The sequence below is a fragment of the Eumetopias jubatus genome, unplaced genomic scaffold (assembly GCF_037043125.1).
Source record: "Eumetopias jubatus isolate StellerSeaLion01/CBP00866 unplaced genomic scaffold, mEumJub1_p1.0 scaffold_10, whole genome shotgun sequence".
NCBI lineage: Eukaryota > Metazoa > Chordata > Mammalia > Carnivora > Otariidae > Eumetopias > Eumetopias jubatus.
The window spans coordinates 44,476,752-44,494,766 of NW_028274816.1; the positions used below are offsets into that span (position 1 = coordinate 44,476,752).

General features: G+C 50.0%; 1 protein-coding gene across 4 annotated transcripts in view; it reads right to left on the reverse strand.

Annotated features, from left to right (window-relative positions):
- TSHZ3 (teashirt zinc finger homeobox 3) overlaps positions 1–16,170 on the reverse strand; it is a 75,217-nt gene extending 59,047 nt beyond the window's left edge. Inside the window, exons 1-2 of one of the 4 annotated variants that reach the window (XR_003612376.2) lie at positions 15,745–15,831; positions 14,808–14,998 (exon numbers count right to left, since the gene is read on the reverse strand). Coding sequence is in view for 1 of the 4 variants with exons in the window: in XM_028123698.2 (XP_027979499.1) it covers positions 15,745–15,784 (40 nt within the window). In the remaining 3 variants the exon portion in view is untranslated. Of the gene's footprint in view, positions 1–14,807; positions 14,999–15,744 lie in introns of those variants that run through there. The other 3 variants (XR_003612377.2, XR_003612375.2, XM_028123698.2) reach the window with 3 other exon arrangements.
- Between the last annotated feature and the right edge of the window lie 1,845 nt (positions 16,171–18,015).

The following is an 18,015-nucleotide window of genomic DNA, read 5'->3' on the forward strand; positions in this document are numbered from 1 at the left end:
TCCCAACTTGCGCCCACAGGCCACAGGGCTGAGCTCAGAGGGCATGCAGGAGCGGAGCCTGCACCCCCGTGTGGCCTGAGCTGTGGACCGTGCACGCAGGCAGCCAGCGAGCCTGCACTGGGACCACCTGTGACCCGCCAGGCTCCTTTCACCTTGGCCAGTGAGGTCCCGTTAAAAATGGCCCTGCCATCCACCTCAGCCAGGTTCCCGCACGAACGCTAATAAGTACTTGTTTGTTGAACTGAAAAATCATTACCACAGAACACGTCAAGTAATGAAAGATGTTTTCCTTGGAGAAATGTTAAATACTTCACTTCTTTCACAAGGAGCGAGTACATGTGTTTCCAAATAATACCCTTCTCCCTCCCCACCCACACTTCATCAGAAAGTCTGGAGCTCCAGGACCCAATTTGAACAAACTCATGTTGCATGGCTCTGAGAACCAAGAACATGCTGTTATTTTATTTATTTTCCTCTGCCCGGCTGACTATGTGTTTGTTCTATTACTTATTCACCTAACCATCTCAGTAGGAACCTCAGTCACGTAGCAGAGTGTCCGTGTTGCCTACTATTTTATACAGAAAAGCTCGAGAAAATAACACCACCACAGCTTCATACATTACACCGATGTAGTATTCGCTAACTAATATGTATGAAAGAGCCATTTTACTACAGGCCTAGAGCAAAAACAAAGGCAGGAAATGGAATGCCAGGAGGGGGGAGCACTGAACCACGTGGAAAGCCCCGGTAACCCAGGGTTCTCCTCCTGCAAAGATGAATCCTTGCCTCCTTCCCAAAGCTTTCCATTAGGCAGAGGAATAGTGACAACTCCATCTTTGGTGTTCTGGGGTCTTTTAAGCATTTTAGAACGTCTTCACCTACAGGGAGTCCCACTGGTTAATTCGTGCTTTCTTTCTATTTCCCAGCCATGGCATCCTAAGGCTTCGGGAAGAGCCAGAAGGGTGGGGGCCAGGTCTGCTCTGTGTCTGTGGCACCTGAGCTGAGAAAACCCAAAACGACTTCCAGGTAACCTTGTCTCCTGGAACTGCAAGAGGGACATGCGCCTCACTTAGATAAAACACCCAGATATCACGTGGACGTGGGGGGCGGTGGAGTCCCACGATGTCCTGCCGTAATGTGACTTGGAAACCAGCAGCTCTATCCTGCCCCCAGAGACACGACAGACCCCTATGTATTCCCCTCCCTTCTCGTAGAAACAATAATCCAGGGACAGAGACACTCAAATTGTGGCCAAAATGTACACTCGCAGAACCAAAGCCCCTCCAAAGAACCAACCTGCCCTTCCCTCTCCCCCAGCTCCTTGGCCTCTCATTTCTTTTGTGGGCCACTTGAACAGATGCCACAGGTTACCTGGGAGAACAGGAAGCATCAGATCCTAACCACAGCCAGCCCCCAAAATGACCTGCATGAACGTCTCAAAACTTAAAAGACTTTCCTCCCCACCCCACCTTGGTTTTTCTTTTTGTTCCATTTTTTAAGGGGAAGCAAATTTCAACCTGATTTCACTAGCACTGAAGGTTGACATTTTTTTACCTGTGAATTCATAAATCTACCATAAATGATTCCCAGGGAGCTCGCTGCCTCTGCCCTCACCTGGATGAGCCGCCACATTTTGGAATCGTCTTGGCTGATATTAGGCAATGTGCTTTCTCAGCAATTATTTGTAATGGGGAGATGACAACTGCGAGAATTTCTCTTGGAGGGCCGAGAAGATCTACCTCCACCGTGTGTCTCCAAAGGGCCAGATCCCCTGGCCCCTCGAGACACCCAGGGTATCTCAGGGAGGTGCCCAAGCCCAGGCCCAGCGTCCCCCGTCAACATTGGCCTCCCGGCCCCGCAGTCCCTTGCAGGTCATGAATGGACACTGCCCAAGAAAATGTCAACCTTCCAGGACAACCGCTAGGAGATTAGGTAACTCCAAGTCTGACTGAGAACTCAGAAGGCCACCAAGGGGACACTGGCTCAAGGACCCAGGTAGCAACCGGAAGTCAGTCATCGGTTCCCTGAAGGTCAAGTTCTGAATAGAAATGCTTCCCCCTTCCACCTCTTACACCTGAACAGGTGAGACCCCTGTAGGGGCTCCAGGAAGTCTGGCAGGTGCTTTTCCTTATCTGGGCATCTCTTTCTCTCTCTCTCTCTCACACACACACACACCAAAAGGCCAGTGTCAGTGTCGTGTCACCTCTAGGGGGCTCCCAGTGCACTATGGGAAAAGGAGGACGTCACACCCCGAGGTGCAGCCCCTGGGGACTCCCTTGGGATGCCCCGCAACTAATCTGCAGGGCTGCCTCGTGCAGGGAGCGGAGGGATGGAGTTCCCGGTGTTCCGATCTGGTGCACCCTGAAAGCGGCGTCCCAACTAAAAAAGTGTTGCTTTCTTCCTTCTCATGAATTCTAATATTCAAGCCTTTTTTCCTCCTGCTAATTTTAGTAGTCCTGCTATTCTTTGGGAAGAGAATGGTGTGAAAATCAAGCATAGTATCCAAAAATAAAAGAGTAGATCTGTTTCAGGGTTTGCAGCATATTTAACTGAAAAGCAACTCCAGATATGCCACTTTCTATCGAGTCTTTAATACGTTTTCCAATTTCTCCAGAATATTTTAGCTTCAGAAAAGGCAAGGATGACTTCCTCATCTATGAATATTTTTGAGACTGAAATGGGCACCCAAAATTATTTCTAGATTGTAACTGGGAGGTCTCCTCCGAACGTGATGCCAGGTTATCGCTGGGGATGGAAGTCACCGATCCACTTCATGGGGCCACACCAAGATGGGTTACAAATTCTCCTCCGGGAACCCAGAGCATGTGCTCTTTGGAGCATGTTCCCGGGCAGCTGAAGTACTACAGAGCTCTCTCTCCGTGCAGCCTGCAGGTAGACCGTATGATATGCTTGCCAAGCCTTCCCCCTTCATTTAAAAAAAAAAAAAATTCATGTCTTATCTAAGGAATTCAGTTCCAACCCAGAAGAACTGTGGAAGGACATGTGGTCCAGGTTAGCAGAGCCTCTCCGGTCTGAGGCTCTCCTCAATAGCCTAGCATGACAGCCAGGGGGGCCGAGGACAGGGGCAGGGATGCAACCTGAAGACCCCAGCCCACGCCTCCTCCAGCCAGAGAAGCCGGACATCGGTGACAGAAAGTTAGAACCCTGTGTCAAGCCCTTCATGCAAACAATAAATATTACTTCTCCTCATAATCGGACTTTTCTCTAGCATCGTCTTTGAATGTTGAACCTTTTTCAATTAATTAAAAACTATGCACTGCAGAGTGCATATTTTATCAGCCCTCAGCTGCTTAAGTGTCTAGAAAAGACCAGGCAGTTTTTCTTTCTTTCTTTCTTTCTTTTTTTTTTTTTCCAGGCAACCCAGAGCAAGTACTTGCAAGGGTCATATCTTTTTAATTATCTTTTCTCTCTTTGATTAATTATTCCGTCTGACAATAGCGTGTTTCTAATGCTATTCACCTGCCTTTGATGATTGACAACTTTTCTGTCTGATTCAGAGCAAACAGCTGCTGCCGCAATCTCCTAGCAACCCGGGTGTGATGGATGAGCCCCCAAGATGGATGGCTGCAATAAATCATGTCTCCAGCCATAAAACTGAGAAAAGGGGATAAGAAGGAAAGCGAACAAAAAACAAAACAAGGTTTCTTCCCATGAGTGCACTTAGTTCTTTACCAATTATACCTGAAATGGACTTTGCACCTATTAATAGCAAAGTTTTCGTAATCGGTAAAAATGGGATGATGCCATTTGTAGCAAAGGTGTGTTTACAATTGTTCCTGCAAATTGGCACTTGTACTCCCAATTTCCTCCAACACTGGCCAAGTGCAAGGGCAGCGGATCAAAGTTTTCCTTTCTTCCATGAAGTCTCCGCAAGAAACAGTATCAGCTTTTTATAGTCAGACGCGAGTCCAGGCACCAACCAAGGATATAAATCTGATTCTACCCAATTTTTGGCACCCGCGGGGCAACACCGAAAGGGAATCCTAAGTCAGCCTCGTGTACAAGGCGTCAGGCTGCTAATAAAGTTATTTCAAAATTAACACACACACACACACACACACACACACACACACACAAAGTTGCCTGGAGTCAGTGAGTGAACGAGCCACCTTTCCACATCTCTCCTGTTATGGTAGATGCAGGCTTTTTACACGTCAGGGGAAAAGTTTGTCCCAGAAGCAGCAAGATATGCAAGATAGGAACATCCAGCCTTTCCGCCAATTCTAGATTCTCATTTCTTTAGATAAAAAACTACCGCAGCCTAACTTTTCGTCCCATCAATTTTTTAAATTAATGTCCACACTATAAGTCATACAAGGAGCCCTAAATTTAATTAGCAGACCCAAATAAAGTCACATATTTAATAGAATGCCTGCCAATTAAATTTGCACTATCGGGGCTCTCCTGGTGGAGGAGACCGGAGCAGGAAGACCAGCAGTTTGTTTTCCTTTTTCCACCCAGGGAAGCAGGCAGCGAGGCCTCCGCAGCCCAAAAAGCAGCAAGCCTGGCTCAGCGCTGAGTCTCCCAGCAGCTGGGGGCTCCATCCATAAGCCAGCCTGCGTCCCTAACTACTTCCAGTAGGTGGGGGTGTCCCGGAGCAGAGCTCAAGGGTGCCAAAGAACCAGAAGTGATTAGCAGGGCGGGCGGTGGAGGGGCCTGGAAACAGCTGTCCACATCAGTCCTGGTGGGGGTCTGCCGGGGCCTGCAAGGGGGACAGAGTGCAGACACAAAAGGGGAGGAGGCCGCTGGGAGCAGGGGCAGGGAGCCACAAAAGATCATTTTTTATCTGAAATATTCCTGAGACGTGGAAGTCTGTTTCTTCATTCTCACACTGCTAACCAAGCCAACCAGTCTTTTTTGAATAGTTATATTGTGCTAAGCTTTTCAGATAGAGATTTTTTTTTTTAAAGTATGTCACAGAGTTTAAAAAATCAGGCGAGGGTCCTGGCTTTGGCAACTACAGCTCTGTTTATATTTTAATGTTTCGTACGTGACTGCCCCTGTTGGGGAAGAGAGAAGGGGAAAGAGAGAGAGAGAGAGAGAAGGAGAGAGAGAGAAGTTGCCTGTTAGCTTTAGTGTAAATCACAGATACTTCATTTTTCCCTTGGAAAAATGTCCTTGGAAATTATTCAAAATTAAAACCTCCCCCCCTTCCTTTTTTGGGGGGTGTGTCTTCTATATTGTAAATGGAAGGGCTCCTGTCTGGTCAGCAGCAATGGAGCCCAAGGCCAATCGATGGAAACACACACACACACACACACACACACACACACACACACAGGCCCCTACCCTGCTCCAGCTCATCCAACTCTCAAGTTACAGGTTTACACGGCAAGTCTAAATAATATTCAAAATGATAAATGGCACCCTAAGCCCAGCATCCACCATCAATCTTTTCTTAAGAAACATCCATCTTCAATAACGCATGTTTGAATCATGTGAAGCCAGGAGCCCTGAGATTCATTTCTACCACCCCTCATAAGCCAGGGTGATTTGAATGATACCTGTCATCCCTGGTTTGTTGTTGCTGCTATTTTCCTCGACTATCAAAGGGAAAAACAGAAGGAAAAGGAGAAAAGGAATGGGGGGGGAGAGTCAGAAGAGCGTCAAAGGCTGAACAGTGTGGTTTAGCAGATAATATGAAAGAACATAACCTCTTCGGTGCCTCTGCCAATCTCGCGCCCGCCACGCCACACACCCAGACAGCCATCCACACACACGGAGCAGGCTCTCGCCTCTCCTCGCCCCTGCCTCTCCTCCCTCCTCCCCGTCCCTCTCTCGCCAAATCAGCAGCCTCTCTCTGCAAGCCAACGGTACTGGACTGGGAGGAGGAGACAGCATCACATGGACTGGGCTTCCCTCCCCTCCCCGTTGTCTGGCTGGGGCCCATATGATAAATGACATATGTCATTCTGTCAGGAGGGAAGGGTGGGTCAGTGATGTATGACTCCGCTGAAAAGGAAATCGACTGTTTGGCATGGTGCAGCTCTTCTCCACCAGGATTTAGTTCCAGAACTCTGAAATGAATTCTCCGACGTTTCAAGTGCATACTTAGGGCAGGCTGATGGGAGGCCTGGGGAAATCGCATGTTATCCTCCCCCTGCCCTTCCAACGGCAAAAAAAAAAAAAAAAAAAAAAAAAAAAAGAAAAGAAAAGAAAAGAAAGAAAGAGAAAAAAAAAGAAAAAAAACCCACCAAGGTTCTGCCACTGGATACCTGCAAAAGGCCACACGGGTGTCAAAGTCCACAGCAGTCACACACCACGGGTTATTAAAAATGTGACTTAGGGAAAAAAAAAAAGAAAAGAAATCAAGTGGAGAGTAAGGTTAGTCCTTTTATTTATTTATTTTTTAATGGCAAAGGGCTGACACAAAAGCAAGATAAAAATTAGCATGTTTGAAGTAATCGTCCCGCAGCTTGACATCTGCATAGTAAATTTTAAAGGAAAAAAATGTGTCAGACAGCCATGAGCCGCTTCGCCCTCCCCCCTTTCATTAGCTCACTGCCAGGGTGGCACTGCTGAACCTCATTACGGCAAGAGGATTTATGAAGCTGAACCCAATGGCAAAGAAAAGGCATCTGTCAATAATTGTAGGGAGCTGCACTCACAGCTTTGAAATCTCATTAAGTATGCAGTTATCAGGCATAAAGATCAAAAACATTACTCAACTCCGACAGAATCTTATGGAGGAACATTAATTAGCAACAGGCCTACAGTACAAAAAAAAAAAAAAGGGAAAAAAAAAAAACACAGACTTCCTCTCACACCTGCCCAACCCACAAACCTAAAGCAACACTCCCCCTCCCGCCCGAAAAAAAATAATTCCAGGCATCTGAGACTGATCAAGAACATGAAACAGGAGAGACGCACACAGAAAGAGGGAGGGAAGGGGTGAGCGGAGGTTGGGAAGGAGGGAGGGAGGGGAGAGGGGGAGGGCGGGGAAATTCGGTTGAGAAAGGCTTGGCTGTGAGAAGAGAAAAGGAAGAAGCTGTCAAATTTGAGAAGGATGTCAGTGCTGGCCCTGATTACAGGGGCCTATGGAGTTCTCAGACCTTTTATCATCCTGGCCATCAAAACCAGCCCAGGCTCACCGCAGGAGGGCTGGTGGCTGCCTGGGTGTAGCCCGGCCCTGGGCCCAGACCCGAGGACCCTCTCACCTGGCAGGCAGGGTGCCCTGGGCCCAGCGCCCAGGAGGCAGGCCCTGCCAGGCCTTCTGCAGCAGCACCCTGCTCTCCCCTGGCCTGGTCTGTGCCCAGCTGACCAGAGCCACGGCCAGACCCAGCTCTGCGGGCACAGTCTAGGGACTCACGGCTGTCACTGTCCATCTGACGGCCATCTGAAAAACACCCTGAGCTTCCTCCAAAGAGACTCTGGCATCCCCTCCTCACATATACACTTTCTCTCATTTGATTTCTGTGTATGACTGATTCCTGTGCTTTGGCACTTACAACACACTGCAAAATAAAATATAAGTGTGGAGGATTCCCATCCAGGCTGTAAAGCTGACTCCGGGTCATGAGGTTTCATGACCTCTTTGTAGCACACGGGACAGGGTGCAGCTGGGGACGAGAGTCAAACCGATGTTTGCGCTAGTCTGACTCCAGGATAGCCACAGAGAAAAAAAAAATCAAATGACAAGCTTCTTCAGCCACCACATTCTCCACCTCCTGCAAGCTGCTCTGGCAAAGAATAATTTACACATGTTTGGAAATATCCCACAAGGATTATGTGCATGGGGTCTCAGGCAAAGTTCTCTTCCGTCCTATGGTGGCCTGCATCCAGGGTAGGTGCACCAAGGCTTGGGGGCAGGTCTCAAATACCACCAAGGGTTCTGTCCAACAGGCAACATCAGCCAAACTCCCTGGCACATGGTGCAACAGTTAGGCATGGCCCCCAAGGTCCCCCATGAAAGGTGGAGAATAGTGATAGTAGGTAGCAAGAAAGCCTTTATTCCGTATGAATGCCCCTGCACTTACAGAAGGGTGGCCTTCTCTGGTTACCCATGAGCACATGCTCGAGCGTGCTCTCACACGCCCGCTCACACACACACACACACGTACACAAATGTCATGCACGCACGTGTACACACACACACGGCACTTCCCATAATCCCACACCATGAGAAAACCTTCAGAACAGCACCTCTTCTCATCTGAAACCCCTGCTATCACTTCTCGGAGCATCTTTTCCCCTCCTATGCCACCGTCTTCTTAACCTCATTCCAAGGCTGTTTCTGGAGCGCTTACCTCTCTCTTCTACAGAAGAGAATGGTCACCTTTTCTAATTAGCCACATCTTTAAGGAAAAGGGCATTAAGATTCCTAGGCAACCAGCTTGGAGATATCTCCAAGACAAGGCCCATCCTTTCCAATAAATGACTCTCCTTTGGAATATCAATGAACATGGCTCGGATAAATTGTCACCTATGACCAAAACTAGTTAAGAACACTTGTCTATAAACCAGACTTGATGAGAAGGAATTTTAGTAGTAGTGTTTGTTACAATAAGGTGTTTATATTTTTTATGTGCTTACCATATTACCTTTATTATGTGTAACATCAAAGTGATTATAGCAATTACATCTAACAGAATTAATTACAGAACTCCCCATCATTCCAGGATACATAATGCATTAGAGGTAAGCCAAAGAAAGAAAGCATCTTGATTGTAGTAACTATTGTTGGTATGTATTTTCCCCAGCAGCAAATGCCAAAGCAAAAGCAGCTTGCAGGAAGAACAGGGTAATGGAAACTCAGAGGTTTAATAGGAAATGAGGTATATTTTCTTTAAATTAAGTAACACCTTTGCCTAATAATATGTTGGTGCTATTGACATACAAAATCAATTTAATTTTTTTAAGTGTAAATCTTTAAAAGGCGCAAGTTAATCCACCCAACCAATGTTACTACATAAAGGAGAAAGCACATGGGTGAAAGACTTACAAGTCTTTACGTATGCAAAATAAATTCACTCAAGGCTTCATTAATATTAATTTAAATTCAAAACCCATTTACATTAAATTGTTCATTAAAAATTGCCTATTTTATGCAACATGCATTTCTCAAAGAACTCAGAGGAAACTGAATACATAGGACTAGATTTAATGATGGGAATGGAAAAATCAAAAGTAAATGAATTTGAGTCATTTCACATATATTACCAAACAGCACTGTGCCCTCCATTAAGGACGGGTTCCAGTTTGGGGAACAAACAAGCACTCAGAGTATTTTTGCTTTCTGTCACTACAGACTTGTGGCCACGACCTTCTGGTCTACCAAAGAATAAGAAGAAAACAAGACGCACTGGTGGGATGAAGAGGGCAGCCAATCCAAACCTGGACTTGGGAAGGGACCAGGTACCACCTTCAGAATCCCAGCTGAACTCACAGAGCATTGAGAGTTAGGCTTGCTTTTCAAAAAATGTACATTACTTAGCATTTGCCAGTGCCCATCTTGGTCTAGAATGAACAGTCTCCCTCTCTCCTTCACTTGGCCCCCTGCAATGCTTCATTCCCAAAGGAAGGGGACCAAGAATATGATGACAAGGAGTTGGTAAGTTCTTTGCTTTGGCGCCCTCCCCCTGAAGACAATCTGAACTTACACTGTTTCCCCAACAGCTGTTCTGGATGAAGAAAACACAGTCATAATTAATAACATGTGTCCTGACAGTATGAATTAATAATTTATCATTAAGCCCAAACAAATTGAAATTATTCTTCAAGAGCCACACCTTTGCACATCTAAAAAACAAGAAGATGGTCAAAAAGTCCAGGTAACGTGACCCTTGGAGAAATGCCTCCTCAGCGCCCCCCTACCCGGCGATACATCTCTTGGGCCACTCTTGTTGAAATACTAAAATAATTTACTGAATTGAAAGTAATTAAACCCAAGAATCTAAGTGCTGATCAAATCAAGTGTATGTGCTCGAAATGTCTTCTTTTTTAAATGGGGCTTATAAAATATTCAATATTTGGTCAAGGACACTATGTAATCTTTCTAATAAAGATTCCTAAACCTAGAGTATGACAGTTGTTCAGGCAAGTGGTCATAAGCAGATTATGCTCTATTACTGTCTCTCCCTTTTTTTTATTTCCAAAAATGCATAGCATTATTCTGGTCACAAACAGTAAACTGAATTTTTACATCCACATTTAGTGTAATTGTTTACCAATGTTGAAAAACTAGAGAAAGCTACCAAGTCTATGTAGCCATTCCTTGCAATTCAGGTAAAAAAAAAAAAAAAATCTAGAAGGAAAAAAAAAACATATTCATAGCCATTGTTTGGTAGGATTTAAAAATTAATTTAATGACTAACTGCAAATACTGGAAACTAGAATTAATCTGTCTGGATTTTTTTAAAGGCTCACAGACATTTAAATGCATGTATCGGGACACTTTATCAACCTAACATAAAATTGTCATCTTATCTTATTATATGACTATTTTATGCATGTGTCAAAGAATTTAAAAATGACTGCCTGTCTATTGAGTCTAATTACAACTGCACATTATCTGTCTAGATGTACCAGTCCATATCATTGTTACCAAATACAATATATTGTATTCACCTTTCATTTTTAACTTCAGACAGAGAAACCACAATTTGGAGCATAACTAAAATACACACACACACACACACACACACACACACGCACACACACATACACGTGCCGCCGTGACACCTGAGAGGGTCTGGGGTAAGTGATGACTCCGCTATGTGCTGTCCTGTTTCCCTCCATGGGCTGTGGGAAAACGCTACAGGGGTGTTACGAGACAGCTTCTTTGAAAGAAAGTCCCATCTACCTAACTGGGCTGCACACTAACATAGAAGGGGGGACACACACCTTACTTCTTTTTCTTTTTTCTTTCTCTTTTCTTTTTTCTTTCTTTCTTTTTTTTTTTTTTTTTTTGTAACTACCAGACTAAAGCTATTTTTATAGTTTGTCCAGTGACAGGCAGGAATAAAAATGGGCCAGCAGGAAAGCCTCACAAACTGCACTCAGAATAACTGTGACCTGCTCACGTCCCTGGATTAACACGGTTGTTGTACACCAGGATGGGGACTCTGCTCCTACCCCTTCTGCTCCCCTGCCTATGACTGCAGCCCTCGCCCCAGCCTGGCTCGGCCACCACCAGTGTGAAAGGAGAAGCCCCCGACATGGTGGAGGCACTTTGCCCTCAAGAAGGTGATCCTTCTCCTTCCAGAAACCCCAGGAGTAGAAGTGGGGAGGGAAGTAAGGGCTTTAATTCTGGGACCTCACCTGGGCTTCCCTGCCTGCGTCCCCACAGCCCTGAGCCGTCACCTTTTATCCTGATTGCTTTATAAAACAATCTTTGGTAAAAAGAGGGAAAAGGCAGACGGGTGAGACAATTTGGGGAAGAGCTGCTGATACGTCAGTTATTGACTATCGCTCGCTTATGAGCGCGCTCAAGGCAACGCTGAGAACAAAATGACAACATCCACCGCTCACAATCAAGTGTGGCCCTGGAGAGCACTGAAGCCCTAACTGACAGTTGTCAAGATAATGGGGGCACAGCAGCTGATTCTGGAAGATTCTCTTCCTTAGTTGGATGTCCAGGGGGATACCCTTGCCTCCTGCCCTCTTTGTTTCTCTCCTTCATCTTCTTGATTTTCCTTTTTAAAATGTGCATTGTTCCTCCACATTTAGTAGGAAAATGGGGGGCGGGGGGCGGATCACAGAGCAGCCCGAACCAGTCATCTTGTCACCTTGCTACAGGGCAGAATACCTGTCCAAACGAGAAATGTGCGGCAAGCTTGAGAGCGAATACATTCCCAGGGCTACTGCCGAAATGCCCTCCTGAATGCTCCACGTGCCTCCGACAGAGAAGAAGAGCTGCCCAGTGTGTTGACGGGCCTTACGAAGGCCCGGACCGCAGTACATGGGCAGCACCAGGCGCACTATGTTTTAGGCGTGCCCAAATCCACTGGCACTGTGAACCCCCTCTGCTTTGCCACTGCGAGCCCATCCTGCCCCCCGGGGCCCCACAGTGATCTGGAACACCAGCAGAACCTAAGGGGTTCAAACCACTTTTATAAAAATCAAGATGCTTAAATGTTCCCCCTCTTGATGTGACCACCCAAGAACTCCTTAGAAGATTATTCTCTTTCAACGAATAAGACTTGAAAGGTCAATAGCAAGTTGTTGTTCACTGAGGATTTTTTTTTTGCAAGTTGAGGCAATTTTTTTGACTGTACAGTTCCCTCCCCCCCAGAAAAATGGATATGAATGAATAAAATGTTATTTGTTATGAAATACTGCTCTCATTTTTTTTCTGGTATCTTCATAAAACGCTTGTTTAAAAAAAAAAAATCACGCCCAGGTAAGAGTCCCGTTTTGAGCAAGGGACAATGGTCATTTTGCCTGAAGGACACTGGCCTCTCCAGCCCTCCTACTCTGAGGCAGCAACATCTGGCCAGCACGAATATATGGCCCTTTGAAATGACACGCGTGGAGAAAGGACACTCCTGCCCAGGTTTCTCTTCGGCAGGTGAAGAAACGTCTCTCTCCCTTTGAGAACAGACACGAAGCCATGCATAATTTCTATCAAAAAAAAAAAAGAAAGAAAGAAAATCCTAAAGTACAGAAATACGTCTTTTCAGGGATTCTTGGAGGCTGCTCTGGCCTTCTGGAGAGCAATGTTACATTTGGCCTAGATATGAAGACTGTGTGCACCTGTCTGCTATGTCTGCAAGCCCTACCCAGCTCTCAGCCCTTTGTGGTTGTTATTCTACCCCAGACCATTAAAAGGGCCCTAATTCCTATGACATGATTATCCAGGTACCAAAGCCCATTTGTCACCTGCAGCAGAAAATTGAGTTAATGCACAACTAAAGGCAGCCAGGACTGTGTAATATCAACTTGATTACATCAAACTAGCTGCAAACCTAATTCTGCTGGATGACACTGCGTCGAGCTTGTCATCTCCAATCATTAAAGCTGTCAGGAATCCATCAGGTTTACAGCTAATTAGGTGAACACTAATGAAGCTGGCAAAACAACTTTTCTTTTTTTATGGCTGAGCGGACCTTTCAGTTTGGAGGGGAAAAAAAATTCTCGAGTATTCTCAAGGTTGCTGGGGACTGGATTTCCAGTTACCAATCAGCAGACATCTTTCTTTTTCCCACTCTCTATCAGTGCAAAGCAATCAATTTGTCATCACTCCCAGGATGCCACAAAAGCAGGCATGAACCTTATAACTTGCAGCTGTGAGAACTAAAAACAGGAGGGAAAAAAATGGGAAGTTTCTCGTGCACCCAAACCAACCAACAAACAAAAACCTCAGGCAGCTCACTTGCTGGCCTGGGAATACTTAGCACGGGCCTAAATGTGGAGGGTTCTTTTTTTTTTTCTCTTCCTTTTTTTTTTTATCCCTCCCCTCTTCTTAAATAAGTAGCCCTTCAGACATTCTCCACCCCCTCCTCCACACGTCCATTAGGCAGAGGCATTCTGATAAAGTAAATCCAAAACCAGGGTATGGGAAAGAAAGAAAGCACTCACGCTGCCAACTTCTGATTGACCATTAAGCTATTGATGAATGTGCCTGTCAGGAGAGAGACAATTAAATCAAATATGAAACAAAGTCGTTTTGACGGGTCATTTTGATAGAGCAAAACCATTCTTCCATCTCCTATTAGCCGGGCAGTCAAGTTTTTATATAATGAATATTTCTTAACTGACCTGATATTTCCTGGCTGGCTTTTTAAAAGGTGCAAGGTTAGTGAACAGGTTGCTTTAAACATAAATAAATAAATAAAATCAACAGTACATTTCCTCCTTCGCTAATATTTTTAGCAGAAAGTTATCCTGTAAGAGTCTCAGATTGGCAAGGTGGAGGAGAAAAGATGAAGCAACCGTAGAGAGAGTTCTAAACTAAATGTAAAGATGTAATCACATATGGTTCATTTGATTGAGGCACACAGATACCTTAAAATGTGCATCCAAAAAGGAAAGAAAAAATTTAAAAGACTGGAAGAAGCCCAAGACACTCCTACTGCCCAACTTTGTGAAGGAGTCCTCCAAACTTTTAGAGTTTATTTTGGGTAGATAAGCTCATTGCTTGAGCTTGGAATTTAAAGGAGAAAGTGGGATGGGCAAGAAGCATCAGCCAGGAGGTGACCTGAGTGGCAGCACCCTCCCTAGAACCACCACTGGGATTTTCAAACTTCCTAAATTTGGGCAACACTGAGGACAGAGAGCAAAACCTGCATTATATGCCCCCAAACCACGTCCGTTTTCTTCGAGGATTTTCTTAAGACATGAACAAGAAAGTACATTTTCTGGAAGAAGAAAGAAGAGCGTTCCCTCTGTGTGACCCTGTGTAAGGAGACTCCAGTTCAGAGTGCAGCCAATGTGTGAGCTCCACGGGCACTGCCCGCTCACATGATGGAAATGACCGTCACCGTTACCCCCAGGGCTGCCACAGGCACTCGGGGGCAGCATGGGCACAACGCCCTCATCCAAGAAGGGTGCCAGGCAATGCCCTGACCCTTCCCTCTGCTCTCTCTTCTTCCACCAAAAGAGAAAAACAGAAAAGAAAAGAAATGAACCTCCACTTAAGGCTCCCGTTGAGGCAGCATCTGAACCTCTGCACATCTGAGTGTTACTCATATCAAAATACATCCCGTCCATATGTGGTCCTCTCAGCAATCCGTCCCAAATCCCCGAAGTTGCACTGACAGGGCCCTAGTGACGTCACAGAGCTTGGCCTCACCATTGCGAGTGATTTATTGATGTTTATTGGGAATGAATAGATCAAAGGCAGCAGCATGACGGGCGATCAATCAGTCATCAAATCAAGGGTGGCAAAGGGCCAGAAACCCTTCTTCCAGGCAACATGCCCCCAACTGACATTATTGCAAAATAATGTTATGTGTGTGGGTTTTGTTTTGTTTTCAATGATGCTTTTTCCAGAAAACAGAAGAAAAAATCGGCTCAGTCTTAACAGGAGTTGACACTCCTGGCAAAAAAAAGAAAGGGGGGGGGAGTATATAGACACGTCCCAGAACTAAGTGCTAGGAGGAGATGAGGGTGGGAGAAGCAGTGGAAGGAGGGGGTGGGGGTAAGGGAAAACAAACACGGATAGAGGGAACGCTAGCATCTAACACTGACTTGACAGTCATCTGACAATACCCAGACCCTGTGCGCTCTGGCTTCCACCGCTTGCCCGCGTTGGGCCCAATAAATGAAGAATCAATCGGATTAGCAGTTAAGGTGGCCGAAGGGACCCACTCGCTCACTCGCTGGCTCTCTTTCGCTCGGCAGACACCGGGGCTGTCCCCCGCCGGCCGGCCGCAGGAGGACACGGAAGGTGTCCCAGGGAACTCAGGTGACCCCGCCCGCCCCCCACAGAAAGAGACCGAAGAGGGCTCCTTCCCATCCCCTCCGCAGCCGGGGAGCTGAAGAGGCAGGGACCCAGCCCGGCTCAGTTGGCCCCGAGCGCGCGCGGCTCCCGAAGTGGGTGCGAGCCGGAGCAGGGCGAGCGCGGCGGGGCGTCCGGGGGGCGCCCGGGACGCGAGGCGGGCGCACGCACCCAGAGAGCAGAGCAGCGAGCGAGCCTGGCGCCCCGGAGTTACTCTGCGCGGGCAGAAGGAGAGGGGCGAGGAGTGGGGCGAAGAGCGGGGTGGCCGCCGGCCGGAGGCGCACCGCGGCGAGAGGAGGAAGAGGAGGAGGAGGAGAGGAGGAGGAAGGGGAAGCGGCTCGTACCTGCTGCGCGCCGGGGCGCCTGCTGCTTCCTCCTCGGCATGATGCTCCTCCGGCGACTGCCACTGCCGCCGCCGCCGCCGCCGCCGCTGCCGGGCTGAGGAGAGGGAGGGAGGGGCGGCGGGCCCGCGGGGGGGGCGAGGCGGGCCGGCTCTCAGCCTCCCCCCCGGAGAGCGGCCGCCCGCAGGATGCTGCTGCGCCCCGGCTCTCCGCGTCCCCCCCTCTCCGCGCTCCGCCGCGATCCCCGAACGTGCGGAGGGAAGAAGGAGGGCGGGCGAGGGAGGCGCGGGGAGGGAGGAGCGCGGGGGGAGGAGGAGGCAGAGGAGGAGGAGGTGGTGAAGGAGGAGGAGGAGGAGGACCGCGCTGCCGGCGGAATGGGAAGTTTGACAAATCGCTCCAGAGGCCCGAGGAGGAGGGGGCGGGGAGGAACGGCGGCCCTGCCCCCCCCCCGCCCCGTCCCCAGACGAGGTGCGCGGGGTTCGGGGCCGGGGGGCGGGGAGAGGGGGAGAAGGCGGGCAGAGGGGTGGGAGGAGGAGCGCGGGAGCGGCCCCGGCGGGTCCTGCCCCGGCCCCCGCCCCCGGGCAGGGGGTCACGGCATCCGGGGGGGGGCGCTCAGCCGCCGCCGCGGCCGGGAGCTCAGCGGTCCAGTCTTCTGCCCGCGGCGCGGCTGGAGCGGCGGCGTCGGCAACAGGCAAGCTTAAAGGAAAAGGAGATGATCGTGTCACTCGCCCGCCCGCGGGGGCGCGGCGCCCCCGCTCCCGGCCCCGGGCTTGTCTAGGACCCCCGCCCCGTCCGGGGAGGGGGTGCCGCCCCTCCGCCCCCGCCCAGTGCGCGCACGCAGGGGCGCGGCGCCGGCCCGGCCCAGCTTGTCCCGGGGCGCTCGCTTACCCCCGCCCGCCCGGCTTCCCCACCCGGCCTCGCCCCCTAGCCGCCCCCCGCTGCCCCGCCCGAGCCGCACTCCTCTCCACCCCGCCGCGTCCAAAGCCCCCAGCTCGCTCCCCGGGCCTGGGCCCGCGCCCCCCCGGGGATGCCAGGGCCCGCGGGCGGGCGCCAGCGCCCTCGAGGGAGGAGAAGGACGCGGGCCGGAGTGGGTGGGGGCTGCTCTCAGACCCCGCGCCACCCGGGCTCCTCCCCCGGGACCCGCCGCCGCCACTTCCCCCAATTTTTTTTTCCCGGGCAAACTTTCCCGGGCCCGTCCCGGGGGTCGGCGTGGGAGGGGGTGCCTCCAAGTTTCCTCCTCTGCCTGGGAAGATCTTGGTCCCTCCACCCCCACCCCGCCCCTCGCCCCTTAGGCGCCGGGCCGCGCCCCCCACCCCTAGGGCTGGCAGAACAGAGGGCGGGACGGGGGCGGGGGAAGGAACTAGGGCTCCCAAGCCCATCCCCCGCCCCGGGGCGCCCCGGAGAGGGGGCCACCGCGCCCAGCGCCCGGCTTGCCAGCAGTACTGGGCGAAAAGAATTGATTATTGATTGGGTGATTGGGGTCGCCGAGGCGCCGAGCGGGCCGGACTGGCGGGCCGCGGAGAGGGGGAGCTGGCGGGGCTGCCTTGGCGGCAGGGCGACGCGGGCTCACTTACGGGCGGCCGTGAGGGCGCGGGTGGGCCGGAGCTCATTGGGACGACCCCCGGGCGGCGGCGGCTGAGCGGGAGCCGGAGCGGCGCGGGCGGCGGCGCATCGATGCGCTGCGGGCTCGATTGCGTCTCCCTGGGCCAGCTCTTGGGCCGGGAATGGGGCGGCCGCGGCGGGGCTGGCTCCGGGCGCTGCCGGGCGGCGGTGGTGGGGGTGCGGGGGCGGCCGCCAGACCCACGGTCCCCGAGGTGCCGCTGCTCCTGGGCGCGCCGGCTGGGGCCCGGGGGCTCCTTTGGGCCCCGCGTCCGGTAGACCCGGCGAGGGCCGGAGCCCCGCGCCCTGGGACTGGCTGCCTTAGCGTTCCCGGAGCTGTAAACCCCGGCCTTCTTCCTTCCTTTTTTCCTTCCTTCCTTCTTTCGTTCCTTCCTTTTTTTTTTAATATTTCCTTTTCTTGTGTTTCTTTTCCCCTTTTCTTCTGCCCTCTCTCTGTATCTTTTTTCTTTGTGATTGTTTATGCAAGTTTGTTTTAAAAGTTCACAGGCATGCTTTCTTCTCTTTTAGACAAGGAGACCGTGATCTCACCCAGACGGTAAGATCAAAAGTCTCCGCTCGCCCCCAGCCTGCGGGCTTGGGCTCAGTCCAGACGCCTCCTTGAATGCAGATGTGCCGCTGCCGTCCTCCCGGGCTATAAAGCCGCCTCCAGCGCCT